General features: G+C 49.1%; 7 protein-coding genes across 7 annotated transcripts; 4 read left to right on the forward strand and 3 right to left on the reverse strand.

Moving 5' to 3' along the window:
* Window positions 1-6: 6 nt before the first annotated feature.
* Window positions 7-2,670, forward strand: CNBJ2770 (hypothetical protein; the record flags this gene model as incomplete). The annotated part of the gene is made up of 2 exons (XM_767908.1): window positions 7-292; window positions 344-2,670. 2 exons carry the CDS (start codon window positions 7-9, stop codon window positions 2,668-2,670), a joined length of 2,613 nt encoding a protein of 870 aa, XP_773001.1.
* A 1,154-nt stretch (window positions 2,671-3,824) lies between these two features.
* Window positions 3,825-4,630, forward strand: CNBJ2780 (hypothetical protein; the record flags this gene model as incomplete). The annotated part of the gene is made up of 3 exons (XM_767909.1): window positions 3,825-3,846; window positions 3,908-4,228; window positions 4,284-4,630. 3 exons carry the CDS (start codon window positions 3,825-3,827, stop codon window positions 4,628-4,630), a joined length of 690 nt encoding a protein of 229 aa, XP_773002.1.
* Window positions 4,631-6,239: 1,609 nt separating this feature from the next.
* On the forward strand, window positions 6,240-7,235 carry CNBJ2790 (hypothetical protein; the record flags this gene model as incomplete). Its single annotated transcript, XM_767910.1, has 4 exons — window positions 6,240-6,434; window positions 6,510-6,614; window positions 6,690-7,032; window positions 7,159-7,235. 4 exons carry the CDS (start codon window positions 6,240-6,242, stop codon window positions 7,233-7,235), a joined length of 720 nt encoding a protein of 239 aa, XP_773003.1.
* A 1,102-nt stretch (window positions 7,236-8,337) lies between these two features.
* CNBJ2800 (hypothetical protein) lies at window positions 8,338-10,398 on the forward strand (the record flags this gene model as incomplete). Its single annotated transcript, XM_767911.1, has 8 exons — window positions 8,338-8,484; window positions 8,535-8,622; window positions 8,676-8,740; window positions 8,790-8,886; window positions 8,936-9,058; window positions 9,117-9,541; window positions 9,595-9,677; window positions 9,744-10,398. 8 exons carry the CDS (start codon window positions 8,338-8,340, stop codon window positions 10,396-10,398), a joined length of 1,683 nt encoding a protein of 560 aa, XP_773004.1.
* Window positions 10,399-10,698: 300 nt separating this feature from the next.
* On the reverse strand, window positions 10,699-13,070 carry CNBJ2810 (hypothetical protein; the record flags this gene model as incomplete). Its single annotated transcript, XM_767912.1, has 10 exons — window positions 10,699-11,277; window positions 11,327-11,364; window positions 11,417-11,555; window positions 11,607-11,682; window positions 11,734-12,052; window positions 12,106-12,278; window positions 12,328-12,407; window positions 12,457-12,818; window positions 12,881-12,945; window positions 13,036-13,070. The coding sequence occupies 10 exons, from the start codon at window positions 13,068-13,070 to the stop codon at window positions 10,699-10,701; spliced, it is 1,866 nt and encodes a 621-aa protein (XP_773005.1).
* Window positions 13,071-13,983: 913 nt separating this feature from the next.
* CNBJ2820 (hypothetical protein) lies at window positions 13,984-16,180 on the reverse strand (the record flags this gene model as incomplete). Its single annotated transcript, XM_767913.1, has 3 exons — window positions 13,984-14,905; window positions 14,961-15,979; window positions 16,052-16,180. 3 exons carry the CDS (start codon window positions 16,178-16,180, stop codon window positions 13,984-13,986), a joined length of 2,070 nt encoding a protein of 689 aa, XP_773006.1.
* Window positions 16,181-17,326: 1,146 nt separating this feature from the next.
* On the reverse strand, window positions 17,327-19,482 carry CNBJ2830 (hypothetical protein; the record flags this gene model as incomplete). Its single annotated transcript, XM_767914.1, has 5 exons — window positions 17,327-18,809; window positions 18,856-18,906; window positions 18,954-19,112; window positions 19,163-19,182; window positions 19,240-19,482. 5 exons carry the CDS (start codon window positions 19,480-19,482, stop codon window positions 17,327-17,329), a joined length of 1,956 nt encoding a protein of 651 aa, XP_773007.1.
* Window positions 19,483-19,828: the final 346 nt, after the last annotated feature.

A 19,828-nucleotide genomic window follows, 5' to 3' on the forward strand; every position in this document is an offset into this window, starting at 1 on the left:
GTCAACATGGAAGGCTCTCCTTTGTCGAGATTTCCCCCGATAAATGCTTCCTCTTCCATGTCCACATCAACGAATGGAGCGAGCGGGAAGCGTAAATCAACTCTGCTTACCTTTCTTCGTCGCCCTTCTGCAGAAGGCAACACGATCGCCGTCCCACAGAGGCAGTCTGTTTTTCATGACATGGAAAGACAGCCTCAGAAACCGCTCAGACACGAGGAACTGCTTAATGCTGCCGGCGACGAAAAGGATATTGATCCTAATTTACCCACCGTCAGACTAGTGCCTCCTGATGGTGAGAACATGGCCTATTTTGTATATACGATGGATACTGATGAACAACCAGACGAAGGCGAACCTATGATGCTCTATCCATTTCCCCTCTCCCCACCTCCATCTCTAGACACCCAGTCACCTCCTCGACAAAGAACTCCTCCATTCTCACCTTCTACTCCCTCTCCCCTGTCCCGCCGTCCTCCTCTAGCGACTGCCAATCGCTCCCGCCCGACAAGCACCTACGCATCTAATCCTGCATGGAACGGCATGGCAGATGGATTCGTCCTTCCCCCGCCTAGGTTCTCTCGATCGGGTGCTGGTTTCAATCCTCGTGGCAGAGCATCAGTCGTCATGCCCAAGACAAAAATTCAGGTTGTCGAGGAGAAGAAAAGAAGGATGAGTGCAATGATGGAATGGGAAATGGGGTATGGCGGTGCGGAGAGATCGGCGACGAATCGGCCAATGTCGTTGGGGCAGGAGATGAAGCCGCCCAATGTGCTGGAGGCCGAAAAGGAACGTGCTGCGATGGCAAACGTCGCATCGCAGTCACGACCCACAAAGCCGGACGAGGAGGAGAAGATTGAGGAGTTGAGCGAAGAGCCTGTGACTGATACGTCAACGCCGTCTGCGCCCACAGCACCTGGTCCACCTACTGTTACTATCAAGACGGAGTCACCTGTCACTAGTCAACCGCCCTCTCAATTACCCAAGGATGACGCTCCCCGACCCTCCACTTTCAAACCATCCCGTCGTTCTCGTACGTTGTCACTGAGTGCAGCCTTTTCAGTCCCTCTATTCACCAAGAACGAGTCGCCGACTATTACATCGGCACCACCCATCCCTCCCGTACCCCCTGTTCCTAGAGAGCAGACCAAGCGAGTTCCCAAGAAGCAAAAGAGTCTCAAGAACCTGTTCTTCAGTTCTTCCACGCCCCCCGAAGCTACCTTGGGTCCCTCTAAATATGATGATTTCAGTCCGGTGGCAGAGGCAAAACCTGTGCTCAAGGACAAGACTGAAAGGCCCAAGGAAAAGAAGCCTATGCTGAGCAGGCCCCGCTCAAAACCTTCTCTTCATATCGACATTGACGCGACCAAACCTTCCTCATCTCTCAAGTCTGCTCCTGCGGCACCTTCCAGCTCCAAGACCAGCGCAACTCCCATCACACCTGCACTTTCCTCTGGACGTAGCGAGAAGACTAACTCAATCCCTGCTACCCCTAGTACAGCCTCTACCGCTACCACAACTCCCACTTCAACTTCAAGTGTCGTTTCCAAGCCAAAGCTGAATAAGAGGTTTTCACTGTCCAACATGGCTGTGTTCAAGAAGAGATCCAACAGTGCCCCATCAGTCGAGCACAGGTCATTGGCTGACATGGCGAGCGGTAATGCGAAGGAGGAAGTGCCAAAGGTGCCAGAATTGCCAAAGGCTTACAAAAAGGAAAAAGAGGCGAGGAGGACAATGTCTGAGATGTTGCCTGCGAAGGAAGAGGTGGCCGTTGTGCCCCCAGCCCCACTTGCCAATGAAATTGTAACTTCTCCTGTCGCTGAAATGCCCAAAGGTCCTATCGAACTGCCCTCTACCCATTCAGCAGATATCTCCACCGACGATTCATCTCTCATTCACTCTCCCAGAGACTCCACTGCAACCATCGAGCCTACTTCTGCTTCAATGTCTTCTGATATGTCTGATGTTGACGACGAAGACGATATCCTCAATGCGCAGTTCATGCAGCTTCCGTCTCCTCGGTCACCTATCGACCGCGATCCTGCCTTGTCACTACAAGACTTCTTGAATAGTGCCCCAGGAAGGAAGAGCGAGGTCGTCGTTGTTCAAGAGGGGAGGCGAAGTTTGGAGGCATTGGTTGTTCTTGGTCCTACTTCAGTAAGGCCCAACACTGTCTCTACAAATAGTCGAATGAGCGCGAGTGGGAGCGAAGCCAGCTTTGCTTCTTGCGATTCTGGATCTACCCTTAATTTCGGCACTAGTCCTCAACGGAAGCAGTCTTTGTATCCTTCTGTGGAGGTCCGCCGAGATAGTGCAAGCTCGGATGCAAGCGATGATATTGAGGGCCTCGTCACTCCAGTACAAGACAGTGTCGAGATGTTTCGAGTGCAGAGGCAGAGGCAGGAAAGTCAGAGTGAAGAAAGTAATGCTGGCGAATCGACGGATAGTGAGGGCATGAGGAATTGTGGTTCATCACGCAAGATGGGCCCAACTGTGCCTGCCATCGACTCTTCGAGCACGTCCAAATCTGCTCCCACTCGAGCTCTTCCAGCACCTCCGGCAACAATGTCTCTTGAGGAGAAGAAGAAACTTGGGAGTCTACATTTCGATAACTTGGGGTTGAATTTTGGAGAGTGGGATGGGCGGGGGGAGGAGGTGTCCGTGAGGACTTGATAGTATCATGTTGAGAAATAGAAAATAGACAAGGGAGTCACTTGTCAGGGAAAGAGTGGAGAGTTGAGAGAAGAAGAAAACGATCAATGACATTTGTTATCTATACGCGACGATCACATACCCCATCTATAATGTTTAATGTTTAATACCCCTTTCCATCATCTGTCTTTTTGATACCGTTGTAGTACATACTTGGGTAGTCGAGTATCCGACGCTCATGGGAGTCAGTACATAGCCACTCATTATATGTGGACCCGCACCCGAATGGACAATGCAAACTGTAGCACTTTGAGCGAAGTAATAGTCATCATGGAGTGTGCCACGTGCTACATGCTACCATGCTACGTACCTGACTACAGCTCTAGCTTCACGCGACGCTCTTTGAGAAATGAGAGATCAGGCGCCATTCTTACGTTGCAGAGAAGGTCGAGAACCGTAAGGTCCGATTCTAGGCACGGATGGCGTCGTAATAATGTTTGCATGTTTTCCAGTCGCGGGCTCGCGGCAAGAATTGTCGCGCGCGTCTTTCTTTTTTCAACTCTCCTGGCTCTTCTTCCTTCCCCCCCCGTTCCGCGAACACCTGTGTATAGCTTTTTAACTCATCCACTATCGACAAACTCGACCCACATTCATTTAATTGCCTGCGCCACGACACTCGACGACGTCTACGACCATCATCCTGCGACGCTTCTTGCCGCTATTTCTACCCCCCCCGTCTCGTCGCTGCTATTCCCCTGAAACGCATACACGCGTACCGGCCACGCCTCAGCATCCTTTCCTCCTGCTAGTACAATCTAGGCCGAGACCGCCCATCACCAGGCGTACGGACGCACGAGCCTCTGTCTGATTGCTCGGTCGATCAAGATCTGATTGCGCACTGGATCCTTGCCTGCAATTTTCGGCTCACTCACGACAGCGGCGATCTTTCTCTATAAAGTGGGGGGCTAGTACCTCTCTCTTCTATCTGACAGCAGATTCCAACTTATCCACACTCATTTGTGCCCACGCTCTTTACCACGCGCTCTTCTCCGCCACATTCCCCTGCACCACACGCTCGGCGCGTACCGTACAGCGCAGACGATCCTCGCTCACGCCCAAGCAACGAGTGTCAGACGCGTCTTACTAAAAAGACACACAGAGTCAAACTGACAAGGATGACCATGTCCGAAAAGCCTCGTAAGTGGTATTAAATGGCAGCCAAAGTCGTCTTTCCGCTGACTCCCTTCCTCTTGGTCAGGCCTCCATCTCGACTTCAACTCGCCTGTTTGCCCAGCGCCTGTTTACTCGCCTCAGACATTTTCTTCTCCACCGACCTCACCACCGTCTCCCTTCGGGGGTTTCAGCTCTCAGCAATACAGCCCGCCCTTCATGCCGTCTAGAAAGTCCTTCTCCGGAGTCGATTCTGAAAGGGGCGCACCTCTAAGCCCTACGATGAGCGAGAAGAGTCTGGGATCACGGATGCAGTCGTCTCCCAGGATTTTAATGGGTGCGATGGTTAGCGTATCCCCCCGGCAAAATAGCGAGGAACTTTCTTTGGAAGTCCCCGGCATTGTCTTGAGTAGGTTTTACATCGACTTCTAAAATGGAATTCAAACTAAACGTGTATCTTTTAGCCGAACCACCTCATCTTAACCCGCGTCCTTTCCCTCCACCAAAACAAACCGTCCTCCTGGCTCCTACCTCGCTTCCACTACCCTCACTCGGCTCGTGTTCTTCCATCTTCCAAGGACACTGCCAACATTCTTCCATCTCTACCAAATCCGCACATCAATTCTCTCCCGCTTTCTCGTCCTTCCTCAGCGGTGCAGCCACGCCGTATCAGCAGCATCACGGCCGAAGAAACCGGATGAAGGCCATGCTGATGTTAGGTATAGTCGTTGTAGGAGGTTGGCATCTTTGGAGCACGCTGATGTACGAGGGATGGGGTGGTTTGGTTGAGGAAGCCGTTGAGGCGATCTAGGATAAAGTCTAATATCATCTTTAAGACTATCTCTTTTTCCATCCTCTTTCGCTTTTCGCTCAACTCTTTTACGGGTTACTGGTTACAACGGATTATTTTCCTTGCTTACAAGACGTTTGACCCGTTATTTCGTTGATTCCCTTTGTAGTCAACGTGTCATATCTCCAACCCCTTTCCCGTTGTCGAAGCTGTTCAAATCTTGACGCTTGTTGATGCCTTTGCGTGCTTTCCTGGCTTTGCTCCATACGTATGTCTTGACATTACTATCTGCTTCCTTACCATTTATCATACTTGTATACTGTCTTGACATCTATGCGCATTAGCTATTACGTACTTTAACGACCCTGCGATGAAAGATATATGGTGTTTGAAAATATCATTTGGTGGACAATATTATTAAAGGTTCTGATCAATGTAGTAAAGGGCTATATCCCCTCACCACACTTGACACCATGAACCGGTTAGTCCCTGTCTCGACCTGCCTCTTCTTCGGCCAATCGACTTGCAATCTGCAATTTGACCTATGGATGAAAAGCTATTCTCGTGCTAGCAATTAAAACGTATCTCAGCCAGCAGTAGTTCGCACTCACTATAAAAGATGAAGAAAGTGGATTGTACACACTCTTCGCCGATGATAACTACGTGCATTTATTATTTGCCTCCTGCTTTGCCATTCAAGTCGTATATCCAGAGCAGAATATCTATAAGCATCCTCGTCCATAGGAAGAGAAAATCCCCATTCTCGTCCTGTCAACAAGTAACCCGGGGGGGAAACACGTGGAAGTCCTCGATATTGAGGGTCGTCCTAAAAGAAGAGGATGAAGAGTGGTGGGGGAAGAAGCGCAAGGAACGATGGATGGTTATTACGCTTTTTGAAGGTATGTATACCGCTCATTGGATACATGATGGGATTATCTTTATTGGTTTACGTCGGTATTGACCAAAGTGCAACTCATTTAATGGCTGTGACGAGGCTCAAAAGGCGAAGAGCGACGAACAGCGAGGAGGAATGAACAACCGATCGAAGAGCTTGTTATTATTATCGGCCTCACCAGCAGACGGATGTCGTCAAATATTATTATTAGTTATTGAGAAGAACCTCCCTTATCACCCCCTGAATCCAGCGTTCGGTGAGGGATGGACAGACGTCGACATATTGAAGCGAACTCTTCCGTCCATCAACGATAAATTATTATCTAAACGAGTGATCGCGAAAAGCCGAGCAAGCGGATAAAGAATGCGGCGGGAAGCTCTTCTCACACAGCCATTCGCAGATCGGACACAGATAAAGAGGAATGGGGTATTACGTAAATTAAATGGGCATTCGGAAGCTGGTGCAAGCGAGCCGAGATATGGTTGAGAGGATGCTGACTGAGCGATCTCTTTTATTTCTATGCATGCATAAAAATCAACACCATCAGTCGATAGAGCACCCTTTCTTTGACCTGTACGCATACTAATCAGACCGTTAAGCAATGCTGTCACGACAGGAGGCAGTTCCTTTTGTTAGCCCGGCTCCACAAACCTGGGCGATATGATAAAGTCAACTCAACTCCTCGCATCTAACTATCCCTCATTCTTCAGAACATAACATTCATAATATAACAAAATGGCCAACCTCTACGAACAAGTTAACACACACTACTCGTCCATCGCTCGAGAGGACGAAGCCAGTAACGCAGAGCACATGAAGAAAGTTGCCCTGTCATTCGGCTACAATGTGGAAGACTTGGCATGTATTCCGGATGGCTCTAACCTCGGGGTCAGCTGTGGGAATCCGTTGACAATTGCAGGATTGAAAGAGGTGAGTGTTGCATAGCGATGTTACTGCACTACCACGTCTTGTCACTTTCAAAAACGTAATGCTAACATTGTTTAGGGCGAGACAGTCGTTGATCTAGGCTGCGGAGGGGGATTTGATGTCTTCCAGGCTGCCCGCAAAGTCGGTGTAAAGGGCCTTGTCATCGGAGTTGATTTAAGTGATGTAAGCAAGGCCAGCGAAAGTCGATGGAACAGAACCTCATCGATGTGATTTCACGACCGGACTAACACGGACCAGGACATGCTCGCTCGAGCTCGTGCAAACGCCGAGAAGTCATCTACCACCAACGTCAAATTTGTCAAGACGCCTATCACTGAAATAGAACTCCCATCTGACTCTACGGATTGCATCATCAGCAATTGTGTGATAAATCTCGTCCCTCACGACGACAAACATCTCGTCTTCAAAGAAATCTATCGCTTGCTTAAAGCCGGCGGCCGAGTATCGGTGAGCGATCTCCTAGCCAAAAAGCAGATCACTCCGGAGTTGCAGTCCCACCTCGGCCTCTACGTTGGATGCATTAGTGGGGCAAGCTTGGTGGGTGAATACGAGAATTGGTTGAAGGAAGCAGGATTTCAAGGTTTGTTTTTCTATCCTCCTTAGTCATAGTGGAACATCTGCTAATGCCAATCGCTCAGATATTATGCTTGTAAACAAAAATAGTGACATCAACATCTATAAAGAGAGAGTTCAAGAAGATGAGGAGAACTCATCCTCCTGTTGCGGCACCAAGATCCCTGTCTCAGAGACGAACAATGCAGTTGCGAACATCGACTTCAATGAGTGGGTCGGTATGTATATTCTATCGTTTTGCCTTTTGTCGTCTAGAGCTGACATCGCACTCTAGGAGCATTCAACATCTATGCTGTTAAGCCGAGCTCATAGAGCAAAAAGACGGCACCGTGACTATCAGCGTTATAACAAGCAATTCTTCATATCGATTTGAATCCACATAAAAGCCGATACAGGCACCCAGAATTAATTGATGATGATCAAATATTTTATGCATATATAGTGTGGCGACTGGAGGAAAATCAACGATTATGTTAAAAATTATTTATAATTCATATCCTTTTCCCTTGAGTCAATCTTCTCCCAATGATAATGCCACACTCCTGAAGCCGGCGATAAAGGGTGGCTACTTGCTTCAACAGCAAATCAAAAGTCGATGTGAATAAATTATTATTAGTCTTTATCAGAACCTTCGTTCACGGCTATAGACATTGCCTTTTTCCGACCACGTCTTGCGCCGAGGGCCAATCACCTAAGGCCTCAGGGCAGCTCCATTTTCAACGGAGAAGGCAAGAAGGCAAGAAGCTCTGAAGATCTCAAACCAACCAACCACAAGTCACAAGACGCAAGGCCCAGGGCTCTGGGACGTTTAATTCCGGTCTCTCAGGCTACTTACTACGACATCATTATTGGTTGTTGGAAGTGCTTCTCGTCATTGATACCTTTCTGAGCGCATGGAGATCGTCAGGACACAGAGCACGGCCTGATGATACTCGACCAAGCTAACATCGTAGATATGCAGGAACTTCGGTAGACAAAACGGGAGGCAGATTGTTACCTCGTACAGGACTGACATACGACTGACGCTGACCTTTGGCGTCTGGGAGTTTGCTTATCGTAGATCAAAGAAGAAGCTATTTTCATCTATGCCTTAGTCTTCTTCATAAATAAGCTACAGGCCAAATTCCATTGGAGCATATCTAACTGATAAGCATCTCAGCAAAACATAATCACACCAAAGCGGCCGAGAAAAAGCGGAACAAGACGAGGAGATTGATGTATATATATATATATATCTTGAACTCGGAAACACCAACAACTATACTCAACTTGCAAACCTCTGGTACGAACACCTACGATTCACATCTACAAAATGACCACAAGATTAAGAGTCAAGAGGATTCTGAAGAAGCTTGAGAGTGACCATGCTGAGGGTCTTACAAGTACAGAGATGTTCCTCGCAACCGAGGACCTCTTACCTGTCAAAGAGGAACAAAAGACTTGGGATGGTTGGAACTTTGTGAGTTTCTCAATCGTGCGATTGGACTAGTAACTGACCTGCTGCGTTAGGCTTCTTTCTGGATCGCTGACAGTTTCAACTTAAATACATTTACTATTGCTTCATCGATGATCAGTGCAGGCCTTAGTTGGTGGCAAGGTGAGATGAAAATCTATGTCAACGGCATGGGAAACGTCACTGATCCCGCTTAGCCTTCATCTGTGTCATAATCGGGTACTCCCTCGTCGGTCCGCTCATCGTCCTTAGTGCGCGTCCTGTATGTCCCCACTTCTATATGGCTTTGGACTGCACTGACCGAACAATAGGGCGCTGTCCATGGTATCGTCTTCCCTGCTGTCTGTCGTACCACGTTTGGATTATTCGGCAGTCTATGGCCTGTTCTCAACCGGGCAGGAATGGCTGGTACGTGTCTCAGTCTGCCTTTGAATCCAAGGGACTCATCTTCATTTAGCGATCTGGTGGGGCGTGCAAGGATGGCTCGGAGGTGAATGTGTTTATGTATTGCTCAGAGCGATCTGGCCAAGCTATCCCAATATCAAAAACATAATGCCTGCAAGCACCGAAACTACTTCAGGTTAGTTTTCATCATCCAACAAAGGCCAAACGCTTCGAATGCTTACATGAGTCAACAGCTTATGTTCTTGCCTTTGTAATTTTTTGGCTCCTTTCTTTGCCCACGATCTGGGTTCCCATCCACAAGCTTCGGTGGCTCTTCGCAGCCAAAGCAATAGTCGGCCCTATCGTGGGCTTTACTCTCTTTGGATGGTCAATCACTCGTGCAGGCGGTATTGGTCCAGTCTTCTCACAGCCTGCTACCTTGTCTGGCTCCGCTTTGGGGTGGCAGATGCTGATCAGCATCTCAAGCTGCTTCAACAACATGTTTACTCTCGTAGTCAATGCCCCTGACTTTGCCAGTAGGGCTAAGAAGCCCAGTGCTGCCGTATGGCCTCAACTGATTTCAATGCCGCTCGGCTTTACTGTCACCTCTTTCTTGGGTATCGTGATCGCTTCTGCCAGTGCTCCTCAATTTGGTACTCAGATCTGGGATGTTGTCCAGGTAAGACCCTCATCTTCCAAGTCATGCAATTCTGTGGTTAACTTTAATCACAGATTATGGACAGAATGCTTGACGGTGCCTCCTCATCTACACGAGCGGGACTTGTTTTTATCTCTGCTGGTTTCGTCTACGTTCAGTGAGTAGTACCTGCAACCGTTGCTCCGATTAGCTTTTTAACGACATGGCTAATGCGCAATGACAGGCTTTTGCTCAATGTTGCTGCCAACTCTATTTCTGCCGGCTGTGATTTGACTGCCCTCTTCCCTCGATACCTCTCTATTCGCAGGGGTGGATACATTGCCGCCATCATCGGTATCTGCATGAACCCCTGGTTGCTCTACACGTCTTCCTCCACCTTCAGCACTTATCTCAGCGCTTATGGTGTTCTTCTCTCGTGTATTGCGGGTCCAATGATCACCGACTACTGGTTCGTTCGAAGAGGACACATGCGTGTAAACGACTTGTATTCTGCGGAGAAGAGTGGATGGTACTGGTACACCTGGGGTATCAACTGGCGCGGTTATTTGGGCTACATCATCGGCTTTGCCTGTAACGCACCTGGTTTCATCAATTCTATCAACCCCAACATCTACGTCCCTGTAGGGGCCCAGCGTGTATACTACCTCTCTTGGATCACAGGTACTGGTATTTCCGGTTTTGTTTACTATCTGGCTTGTCTCATCTCTCCGCCGCCTGGAATGAACAGGACTTTCATGGAGGTTGATGAGAGTAAAGATGAGTTGAGGGTTGATGAGATTGCTAGGATGAGAATGCCGCAAGAGGGTGTGGAAGCGCCAGAGATATCGGAAAAGAAGGTCAGCCAGGAGGGCCAGGTGTCTGTGGTGGAAGCGGCGTAATGGGGTCCAGATCCTATATTTTTTGCTCAGGAGCATAGTTTTTGGGGCTCGCACCGTTGTAGCTTAGGGTTTTTTTTTTCAAACATTGTAGATGGATCAAAATGTGTTTAACCTCCAATCAGTCAGAGGTTTCGAGTCGTTGAGCCTATTTATGTTTTCCGAACAATAGTATTTCGAATATTTGGTTGACATATTATCGACATTTTCATTTCCCGAACATGACTGACTCTAGACACTTAACCATCTTTATAAACAAAACGCCCATTCTACTTTTGAGTTCTTGCAATCTATGGACCCATTTTATTCCTCTTCCTTGACCTCATCAGCAATCATCTGCCTCCATCTCCTTTGCACCTCTACAGCCTCCCTAAAGATCTTGTACTTGACATCCAACAACCTCTTCTCACTCGTCCCAAACTCATCATTCCTTGGTTCAATCCTCTTCCCCGGACGAGTCATCTGCACCATCACATCCCAAAGCCTCCACCCTTCCTTTTCCTTGGCCTCCTCCGCTTCTTGCTGGGATGAAATGGGCTTACCCTGTCGTTCGGTCGTGAGGTAATATGCGTATCGACCAAGCATCGCTGCGCCGAGTACGACAGCAGCAGAAGGTTGAGGGGGGATGATGACCGGCATCTGGAGGACGGTCGCGAGGAGACGCATGAGGGGACCGTTCTTGGCTTGGGAACCACTCATGTAGATAGAGTCAATCTTGTGGCCTTTGGCGTTCATCTCGTCGACAATGTGGCGCGTTTGCAAGGCGATGGCTTCAAGAGTGACGTTAAATTTGGCGGCGAGATCGTTGAGAGAGTCATCAAGGACGAGACCGGTGATCATACCCTTCATACGGGGATCGGCGAGGGGAGATCGATTACCGTGCTACGGTGTGTTAGTTTGGCGAAAAAGCAAAGAGAGGGGATATACTTACCAAGTCGGGATAGAAATGCAAATCCTTTGTCAAATGAGCTGCAAAACAATTAGCGTTAATGAATCTCACAATGATTGCGAATTCACATACTCAAAGTCTTGGCAGCTTTCTCCGCCTGCAGAGTTTCTAATCGTTCAGCGAGCAACTCAAAAGTGCTCTTGCCAGAACTCTTGGAAAGCTCCAAAAGCTTGGGATAGGCGGGGTGGCTTTGCATCATGAAGTCGATAAGCTGTTACCGCACGTCAGCCTTGGTCTACTGTCATATAGTAAGGATACACACCTGGCCGGTAGAAGATTGGCCACCTTCGTTCATCCAGAGGTTAGGGAACACGGCATCTCGATACGGACCCCAAACACTGCATTATGCCATTAGCGCATCTTCCAAGGTTTACAATAACGTTACGCACCCAGGGACCAAGATACCATCCTTGCTTTGTGCAATGTGGCATGTACTGGTACCAGCAATAGCAGCAAGCCTGGTACTAGCATCCTCAAGAGTAGGCTGAGCCTGGTCTTCTCCAGCAGCAGCAGCGACGGTACCGATCCATCCGGCATAGGCATCGATAACACCAGATCCGACAGCGGTCCCTTCCAGAAGACCGAGGTCTTCGGCGGCACGCTTGCTGAGGCCTTTACCGACTGGTTGGCCGGCAGTTAGGACGAGGCCGTTCTTGCCGGGAATACCACCGAGGGAAGCAAAATCTTCTTCGACCAAGTCGTGAAGGCCTAAGTTCCCCCCCCATTAGCCAGGATAGGATGATAGATGGAAACCGACGCACCGATCTTCTCGAAAAACCTAGCAGACCAGCCCTGGGAGCTAACCTCCTCCTTGCCGCCATCACAGTCGTGGGTCATGGTAGCTCCGATGGGGACAAAAGAGCATTTGCAGGCGAGAGAACAAGTGGAGCGAGCAATGTCGGAGGTAGCATTGTAAGTGAGGAAGTCGGGAAGGCTGAGACCACAGTTGGCGCTTGAACGCAATTATAGCAGAAGAAACATACTCAAAGAACATGCACTGCTTGAACTTCTCCTGAGCCATGTGTTTGCTCAACCAGAGAGTCTTGGGGATCTCCATCTCAAGCTGTGTGGGTCATTAGCTCACATTCGAAAGCTTGGGAATAATTACTCACACTCATAGTCTTGCCAACAAAACCAAGCACGCCCTCGCCAGTCGAGTTGATTTTTTCGGCCTCCTCCTCAGCTCGGTGGTCAGCCCAAAGGATGACATTCCACTCCCCTTCCGACCCGAGATTGGCATCCTTTTCATCCTCCTCAGTCTGGCCTGTCCTGGAGATGCTCACAGGCTTGCCCTGTTTGTCGACGACAGCAAGCGAACAAGTAGCGTCAAAGCCGAGACCTTTAACTTGTTCAGGCTTGATACCAGACTCGGAGAGGATCTTCTTAGAGCAGGTGGAGAGCGATTTCCAGATGTTCCTTGTGGATTGCTCAAAGATACGAGCGTCGGTGGGGGAACGGTGGGTAAGAGTAGGTTCTGGTGGAGAAAGAAAAAAGTTTGAATTAGGACGACGGCGTAGAAGTGACAAGAGAACTGACCAGCGTGCTCAGCGATAAGATTACCGTTGCGGTCGACGAGACATGCTCTGCCAGAGCCAGTGCCACTGTTGATAAGCAGTGTCAGCGTCTGCTGCGAGTATATAGGAACGTGGCTGAGGTGTGGCTTGCGGTGGTGTTAGGGCAGCTCCACTTACACGTCAAAGCCGATAAAGTACTCCATGTCGCTCATTATTGTGTTCTGAGGGGTTTAGATAGGTATATTATAATGGGGTTGGGGTTGCAAATTTCAATGGCAAAGGGAGAAAATGTAACAAGTAAAAAGTCTATATAGACGAACGATGTTTCGCAATTATTACCAACAAGGAGGGAGGATTCGAAGCTTTCGAAGATTCGGCACCGGCACAACGGCTCAGTCCCCAAATTCCGACTTTGGCCCAGGCCCCGCAGGGCCCCGCAAAAATATATGCGGAACAAAAAAGCGGAAGGGTCCAATTATTATGTAATCACCACATTCGTTCAAACGCCAACATCCCCCAGGGCCATTCATGTTATTTAGGTGTCGGTGGAATCGTGGTGTGATTCGACTACCGACGAATTCACTGATTAACATTCTTTAGAAAGTAAATGGGGATGATGCTTTGTCATTGAAATGGGTATATAATCATAAGCTCGATCTCTAATCGTTTCTATCCTGTCATCAGTATGCCCTTTTCCTATTTTATGTCTACGTCCTCTTTTCCTTTCATTGTTCGCCGGAACTTCTTCCTCAAATCGTCTTGTTTGAAATTTTTTCATACGATTACGATTACTTTTTAGTTCGATTCGTATCTATATACCAACTCTGCTTCTTTCTTCCTTACGCTCTCGGATTCTCGTCCTATACTATGTATCAAAAGTCTCCAAACTCGAGAAATGAACTAAAAGCGACGAAAGGAAAAATGCGGTAATAACTAATATAATTGAGCAGGGGGGGAGAGGAACTAGAAACTACATAAAAAACGATATCAACAACTGAGAAGGGGGTGATAAATGTGCTGTTCTTGAGGTGCAATGCGGATCGATATGCGATGTGATGAAATGCCAAATGAGAAAACCGTGAGAGACATGATGCCGGACGAAACTGATGAAAAGCCAAAACCTCGTTAACAGGTCATAGCTCCGGCATGCTTCAAAAACCCGCATAGTACCCCTAATGGATTCTCCCTCGCCCCTTCGGCCCTCCTCCTCTCGAAAGGACTGACTCCACTTTGCATTTTTAAACCGCCCATCAAAGTCGCAAGTACATCCTCCTCGCCCTCCTGCTGGTTGATAGGCACAACCTTGAGCTTTGCCTGGCCAGTGACGACGGCGGCGAGCTTATCGTTATCTAGAGACTTGGAGGAACCTTGAGTAAAGGCAGACCAGAAGGATGAGGCGAGTTTGGAGGTGACGTGCGACGTAGCGGCACCAGCGACGTCGGCAGCAGAGGGAGAAGGAGTGGAAGGACCTTCCACGAAGAATTTGGGTCGCAAGTCACCAGCAAGGTTGGCCTTGTCGGCCGCAGCCTCCTTAGCCAACCTGGACCAGATCTGCATCCTGTAGCTGTCCATTGAGCGGAGACTCCAAGGTGTGTTCTCAGACCACTCAGAGAAGGTAGAAGAGCCATCGGCACCACTAGCAGGGTTGGAGAGAGTGTGGGGCAAGGTGGAAGGAGCAGGCTCGTTGAGATTTGGGTTAAGATTGACCCTTGGAAGATCAGCAAAGGATCGAAGAGGGGCAGGGTTGGAAGAAGGAAGGACAAGGTCAGGGGTCATGATAGTGTGGCAAATGGTAGAGCCGCCACCAAACATGTTGTCATTGCTCCAGCCGCCTTTGAGGGACGAAGGAAGATCTTTCCGAGGGTTGTAGGTATTGAGCGGGGTGCCCGGTCGGCGAACAGGGCCATTTGGAGTAGCAGAGCTCGCAGCGTTGGCAATAGCCGGAGACTTGGCCAGAGCAGATACCATAGCCGGTGAAAATGACTTGCTAGCGGACTCGGGGTGGAGAATGGACATGGTGCTAGCCTTCAGGGCTGCCAACTCTTTCCTGTTAGGAATTTTAGCATCTGCTTTGCCAAGAAAAAAAGAAGGGAATCACATACCTCAAATCCTGGTTTTCATTCCTGGAGTGGATTAACTCATTCCTCATTTCATCGATCACCATATCCCTGTCCTTGATATGCGCCTCAAGAGTTCCAATGTAGTCCTTTCTCCTGGTCCTGAAAGCTCGAGCACTAAGCTTATTCCTCAACTGTCTCTTCTCCTTGGAACTGAGCTTTTTGTACTCTTCAGGTGATGGTCGCCAAGACTCGTCATCATCCAAATCTTCACCGTCCTCACGAACGACTGAAGACATACCGCCACCCTTTTTGCCACCCTTACCCTTCCCCGCGGAGAAGATGTCAGGAAGGGGAACCAGTCGGTCGATTCGAGAATCAAGGTCCTCGAATGACATGGTGGAACCTGCACGCGTACGGTTTGGTTCTTCAGAAATTGAACGAAGTGGTTCTTCTAGCTTCTCAACCGGTTGGGTGGTGGGCGGGACGGGAGTGGGGGCAGCGAGGGAAGCAGGCACGAGAGAAGGGGCAACCGCAACCGGAGGGGTGTTGGAAGTGGTTGCGGGAGCAGATTGTGCGGCGGGTGCCACAGCCATCGGTTGGACGGGAATCACAGCACTGTCCGAAGCAGGAGAGTTGGTAAACAACATTGATGGCTCAATGGTCTGCGCATTGCCTTCCGCGGGGCTAGCCGCCACTCCCGGAAGCTCCGCACCAAATTTTTTCTGATAGTTCATGATGTTCTCCATCAATTGTTGTAGGGCAGCCTGCTGGTCAACAGGTAGTCCCCCAAACGACAAAGGAGCTAATTGAGTAGGAACAGGATTGGACGCCGGTGACTGAGAGTCAAAGACAGGGTAGTCGATAGGTTCTTGCTTGACGACAATGTCATCTGCGAACGCTGCCTTGGAGTCTTTGGAGTCACCAAGAGACAGTCCGATAGGGTAATCGGTGTCCATAGATGTGTTAAAGAAGTCAAAGGATGTATCGTGGAAGAGTGGGTCTTGGGTGGGAAGTGGGGAAGGGGTGGCATTTGACTCTGTTGCTGGAGAGTTTCCATGGGTCTGCACATCGCAATCAGCCAGTTGCGCTGTCAGTCACTCGAGCGTCCCGAATGCATTGTAAGGTTGACTCACACTTGACTCTCCCGCGCTCTCAAATTCTTCAAAATTGAAAAGCTCCTCAAAGTTGGCAACGTCGTTGTGGGTAGTCATGTCGATATCGCCTTGGGAGAAGGCAATGGAGGGGGAGTTCGTAGTCGCCATTATCGATAAAGCAGCTAATAGATAAGAGTCAGTGACGATCCAAACGCTCAAACAACGCGACAAAGAATGGACAATGAAATATCCTGAGATACACCGCCCCGAGCGCAGGATTCTGAGCGGCGGGAAGTTGTTTGGGTACCTCGAAGGTCAAGGCGCGTTGTATGTACACAAACGAAACCACACGGTATGATGGCGTGCGTTTCATGCGCACGGAAAAAGGCAGAGGGAAGGAAGAATGGATAGGATGGAAAATTATAGAGGCTGAGAAACTTACCTTATGGATGGTTGACGATGGGGATAAGGTGGAGCGGAATGCGCAAGAGAAGGTCGATAAGCACTCAGTGGCGAGTGGGCTGTGGGCGGGCGAGTGTGACGGGTGTCCGTATCTGTGTTGGTGGTGAGAGTATAGACGAGTGTAGAATGGGCGATGGATAATAGAACAAAAGAGATATGAAAGAAATGTGAGAAACGATAGAACAGCCTAGATGAAGGATTAATATCACAGGTGACTCATCATACAAACCCCAGATGGTGCGATCATGTCCGAAGGCCGTTCATCGCGCCTTTTATTTCCCATCCTTTCCACTGCATTCCTTTTCTATGCATGCACCTAATTCGAGCCACTCCCGTGCAAGGCCGCCCATGCTCCACCCTTATCACCTCGGTCGATGCATGCATGCCCATATCCCTTCCCCGAACCGCGACTCCTCTTTTGTTCAAATTTGAGGGCGAGATCTCGGGCACGAGCGTGGAGCGGGGTGCAGCCGGCAGGTTGACCAAGCCTCCAAGCCGCTCGGCTACGGCCATTGGTTATTAATTACGTAACATTCTTATCCCACGTGGCTTCCACATCATCATCCATGGCGCTCGAAACCAAGCTGCTGCTGTTGGCTCGCTTGCAGTGCTTGTGTTCCTCGCTTCTCGTTCACGGCCCTCTCTTTATTCAGTGTTGAAAAGGTTTAGTTTCTCCACCTTCAGTTCAGCGTCATTATGAACTCAGCCTTTTGGCAGACTGCTAATGTAATTCATTGCTATGCACATGCGTAAATTGAAATATGAACATGAACATGGTCCCCTTCTCTTTCCGTACTCTTTCTGAAACAACACTATGTCGTATTCAACAGCACATTATGTCGTACTATATCTTTACTTTTCTTGTTGGGCGTCCTTCTTGCTCTCCAACTTATCTGTCTCACCTGAGTTTTCCGGAACTTCACCTTCAGTTTGTGCTTGAGCCTGAGCTTTAACTTCTCTTTCTCTCTCCTTTGCTCTAGCCTTCTGAGCTGCTTTCTTAGCTCGTTTCTTCGACAATGAACCCTTCTTATCGTCTTGCTTCTCTTCCGCCGATGAGGTAGCGGGGAATAATCCAGGAGACAGAGGAGAGAGCTCGGTTTCTAATTCAGACTCGGAGCTAGGTTCTGAAATTGTTTCGCCGGTAGGAGTTGATCCAAGTTCAGGGGCGGCAGAAGTAGTTGTGGATGTTTGTTCTTGTTGAACGGCGCTCTCAGCAGTCTTGGATTCGGGTTGAGCGGAGATCCCTGAGGTAGCCGGGGGGTTGGAGGAGCTGGATTCGACAACAGGAACGACTACAATAGGAGCAGGAGCCTTGGATGGAGGTTCTGAAGCCGTTGCCTCTTTTTCCTCTTCCTCATCATCCGATTTGACATTTTCCAACTCTGCTTCCTCTTCCTTATCAACTTCCTTGTCTTCCTTTACTCTGCTAGAATCCCCCTCCTGGAAGGTTTCCAATGCAACCTGGTCACCAGACTTGGGCTGTACCTGCTGCTCAGCAAGCCTAGTCTCGTCAACGGGCCTGGTCTCCTCCTGCTCTGCTTCTTCCTCTTTCGGTTCTTCCGCCACAGGTAAAGGCGCCATATCAGCCTCCTTCTGCAACTTCCTCTCATCTTCGAGGAGATCAATCTCATCCTTGGTTACTTCTTCTTCATCCTTCTTCTCCTCCCGGGTCACAAACTCGGCTACCGGCGGCGGGCTCGCATCCTCCACATGCTCAGTTTCGATGTCTTGAGATAAAGCCTCAATGTCTGAGACATGGACAGCCGTCTGAACGGAGCTGGTACTTTCCGAGCTTGACAAACTGTCGGATCGAGATCTCAGCTTTTGTTCCCCATGACCCTCCTCTTCCTCGTTTTCTTCTTCTTCCACAGCATTGGTAACATTGGCGGCGGGAGTAGAAGACGAGCCTTCGGCCACATCCTCATCCTGAGCTGGTGTTGATCGTGCAGCTTTACCCCTGCCTAATATTTGATTACGGCCAAAGGTGCTGCTACCTCTGACCGCCAATTTGGAAGGACCGCTAGATATTTTAACAGGTTCCTTGGCATCCTCCGTCTCATCGTGAGTGCTAGACTTCTCCTTTCCCTTACCTCTCCCAATATCTTCCTCATCATCATCCCTGAATTGACTGACGACCTCTTTGGGAATAACCAGTAGCCTCTCGCCGACAAGCTCATAAGCTTCACAAAGTTCAACGAATCGGGCGTAAAGTGAATTTTCGACTTCGGCCATGATGAACGCCTCACGATGGTGGAAGTAGGCATGGGAGAAGATACGCGAGAGACGTCGGAATATGGAGGGAAAGTGTGAGACGGAAGCAGGAGGGATGTGCATTCTGGACATGGTTAGCTCACTCAGAATGAGGTGGCGATTAGACTTACCGAGAAGGGAAATGTTTGGAGTTGTTAAGCAGAGTCACGGTGGAGTCCAGTCTATCTTCAGATCAGATATTTGCTCCATGTACTCAAATGATACTCACGTATGCAAAATGTAGTCAATGGTACTACATTCTCTAGTCCCGCTGCCGTGAGCTACGCAAAAGTATGACCACTCGGACGACCTCATTTGTGGGCATGTTTCACGAGTGCAAATGGGAAGAAGCGCTGTGATAAGTGGAGTAAGGTCTATAGGTATACGCCTTCAGGCAATTCAGCTAATGTCTTCATCTCTGAAAAGGTGTGTATATACCTAAGATGCTCGTAGATCCACTACGAGATAATCTTGGTCAGCATCGTCATTTACTCTAACCAAAACAAAAGACATACCACGTCCCTATCAGGCCCCTTTCCATCCATGCTGCCATCTCCAGCAGGTACCTTTACCAGCCCATTAACATCATGGGGATCATGCTTTACCTTGAGTGCCAGATACTCTGCCAGCTGAAAAGGGCCATTCAGAGTTGAAAGTGGAGGGACAGACGGAGTCGGTGGTTGAGGAGGAACTTCGGCGAGTTTTGTGCCCCGTTTGAGGCGGTAGGAGGCAGCCCTCTGGGAAGGCTGTATTATCATTGTATATTGGCTGCCGCTGAAGCTTGCAAACGAGCAGGATCAAGCTGGGGTCGATGACTGAGCGAATTTGTGGAATCAATCGACGATGCAGGACATTGGCACATAGCAACAAAGAAGTGCTTACGTTTAGGCGCGTCGCGCGCTAGGCAGTTGGTGGAAAATCAGCCTCCCTATTTTAATTGATATCAGGCTCACTGGCCACACGACCAGAGACCACTGCCTGTTTCAATTATAGTGACGAACGGATCCAGTCGGCGGATACGAATGATCAGAAGGTTTCCCCTGTTGGAGATAAGTCACACCACTCCTGGAGCAACGTAAGCATAGATACCGTCCTTAACAACAC

Source organism: Cryptococcus neoformans, chromosome 10, assembly GCF_000149385.1.
Source record: "Cryptococcus neoformans var. neoformans B-3501A chromosome 10, whole genome shotgun sequence".
In the NCBI taxonomy this organism is placed as follows: Eukaryota; Fungi; Basidiomycota; class Tremellomycetes; order Tremellales; family Cryptococcaceae; genus Cryptococcus; species Cryptococcus deneoformans.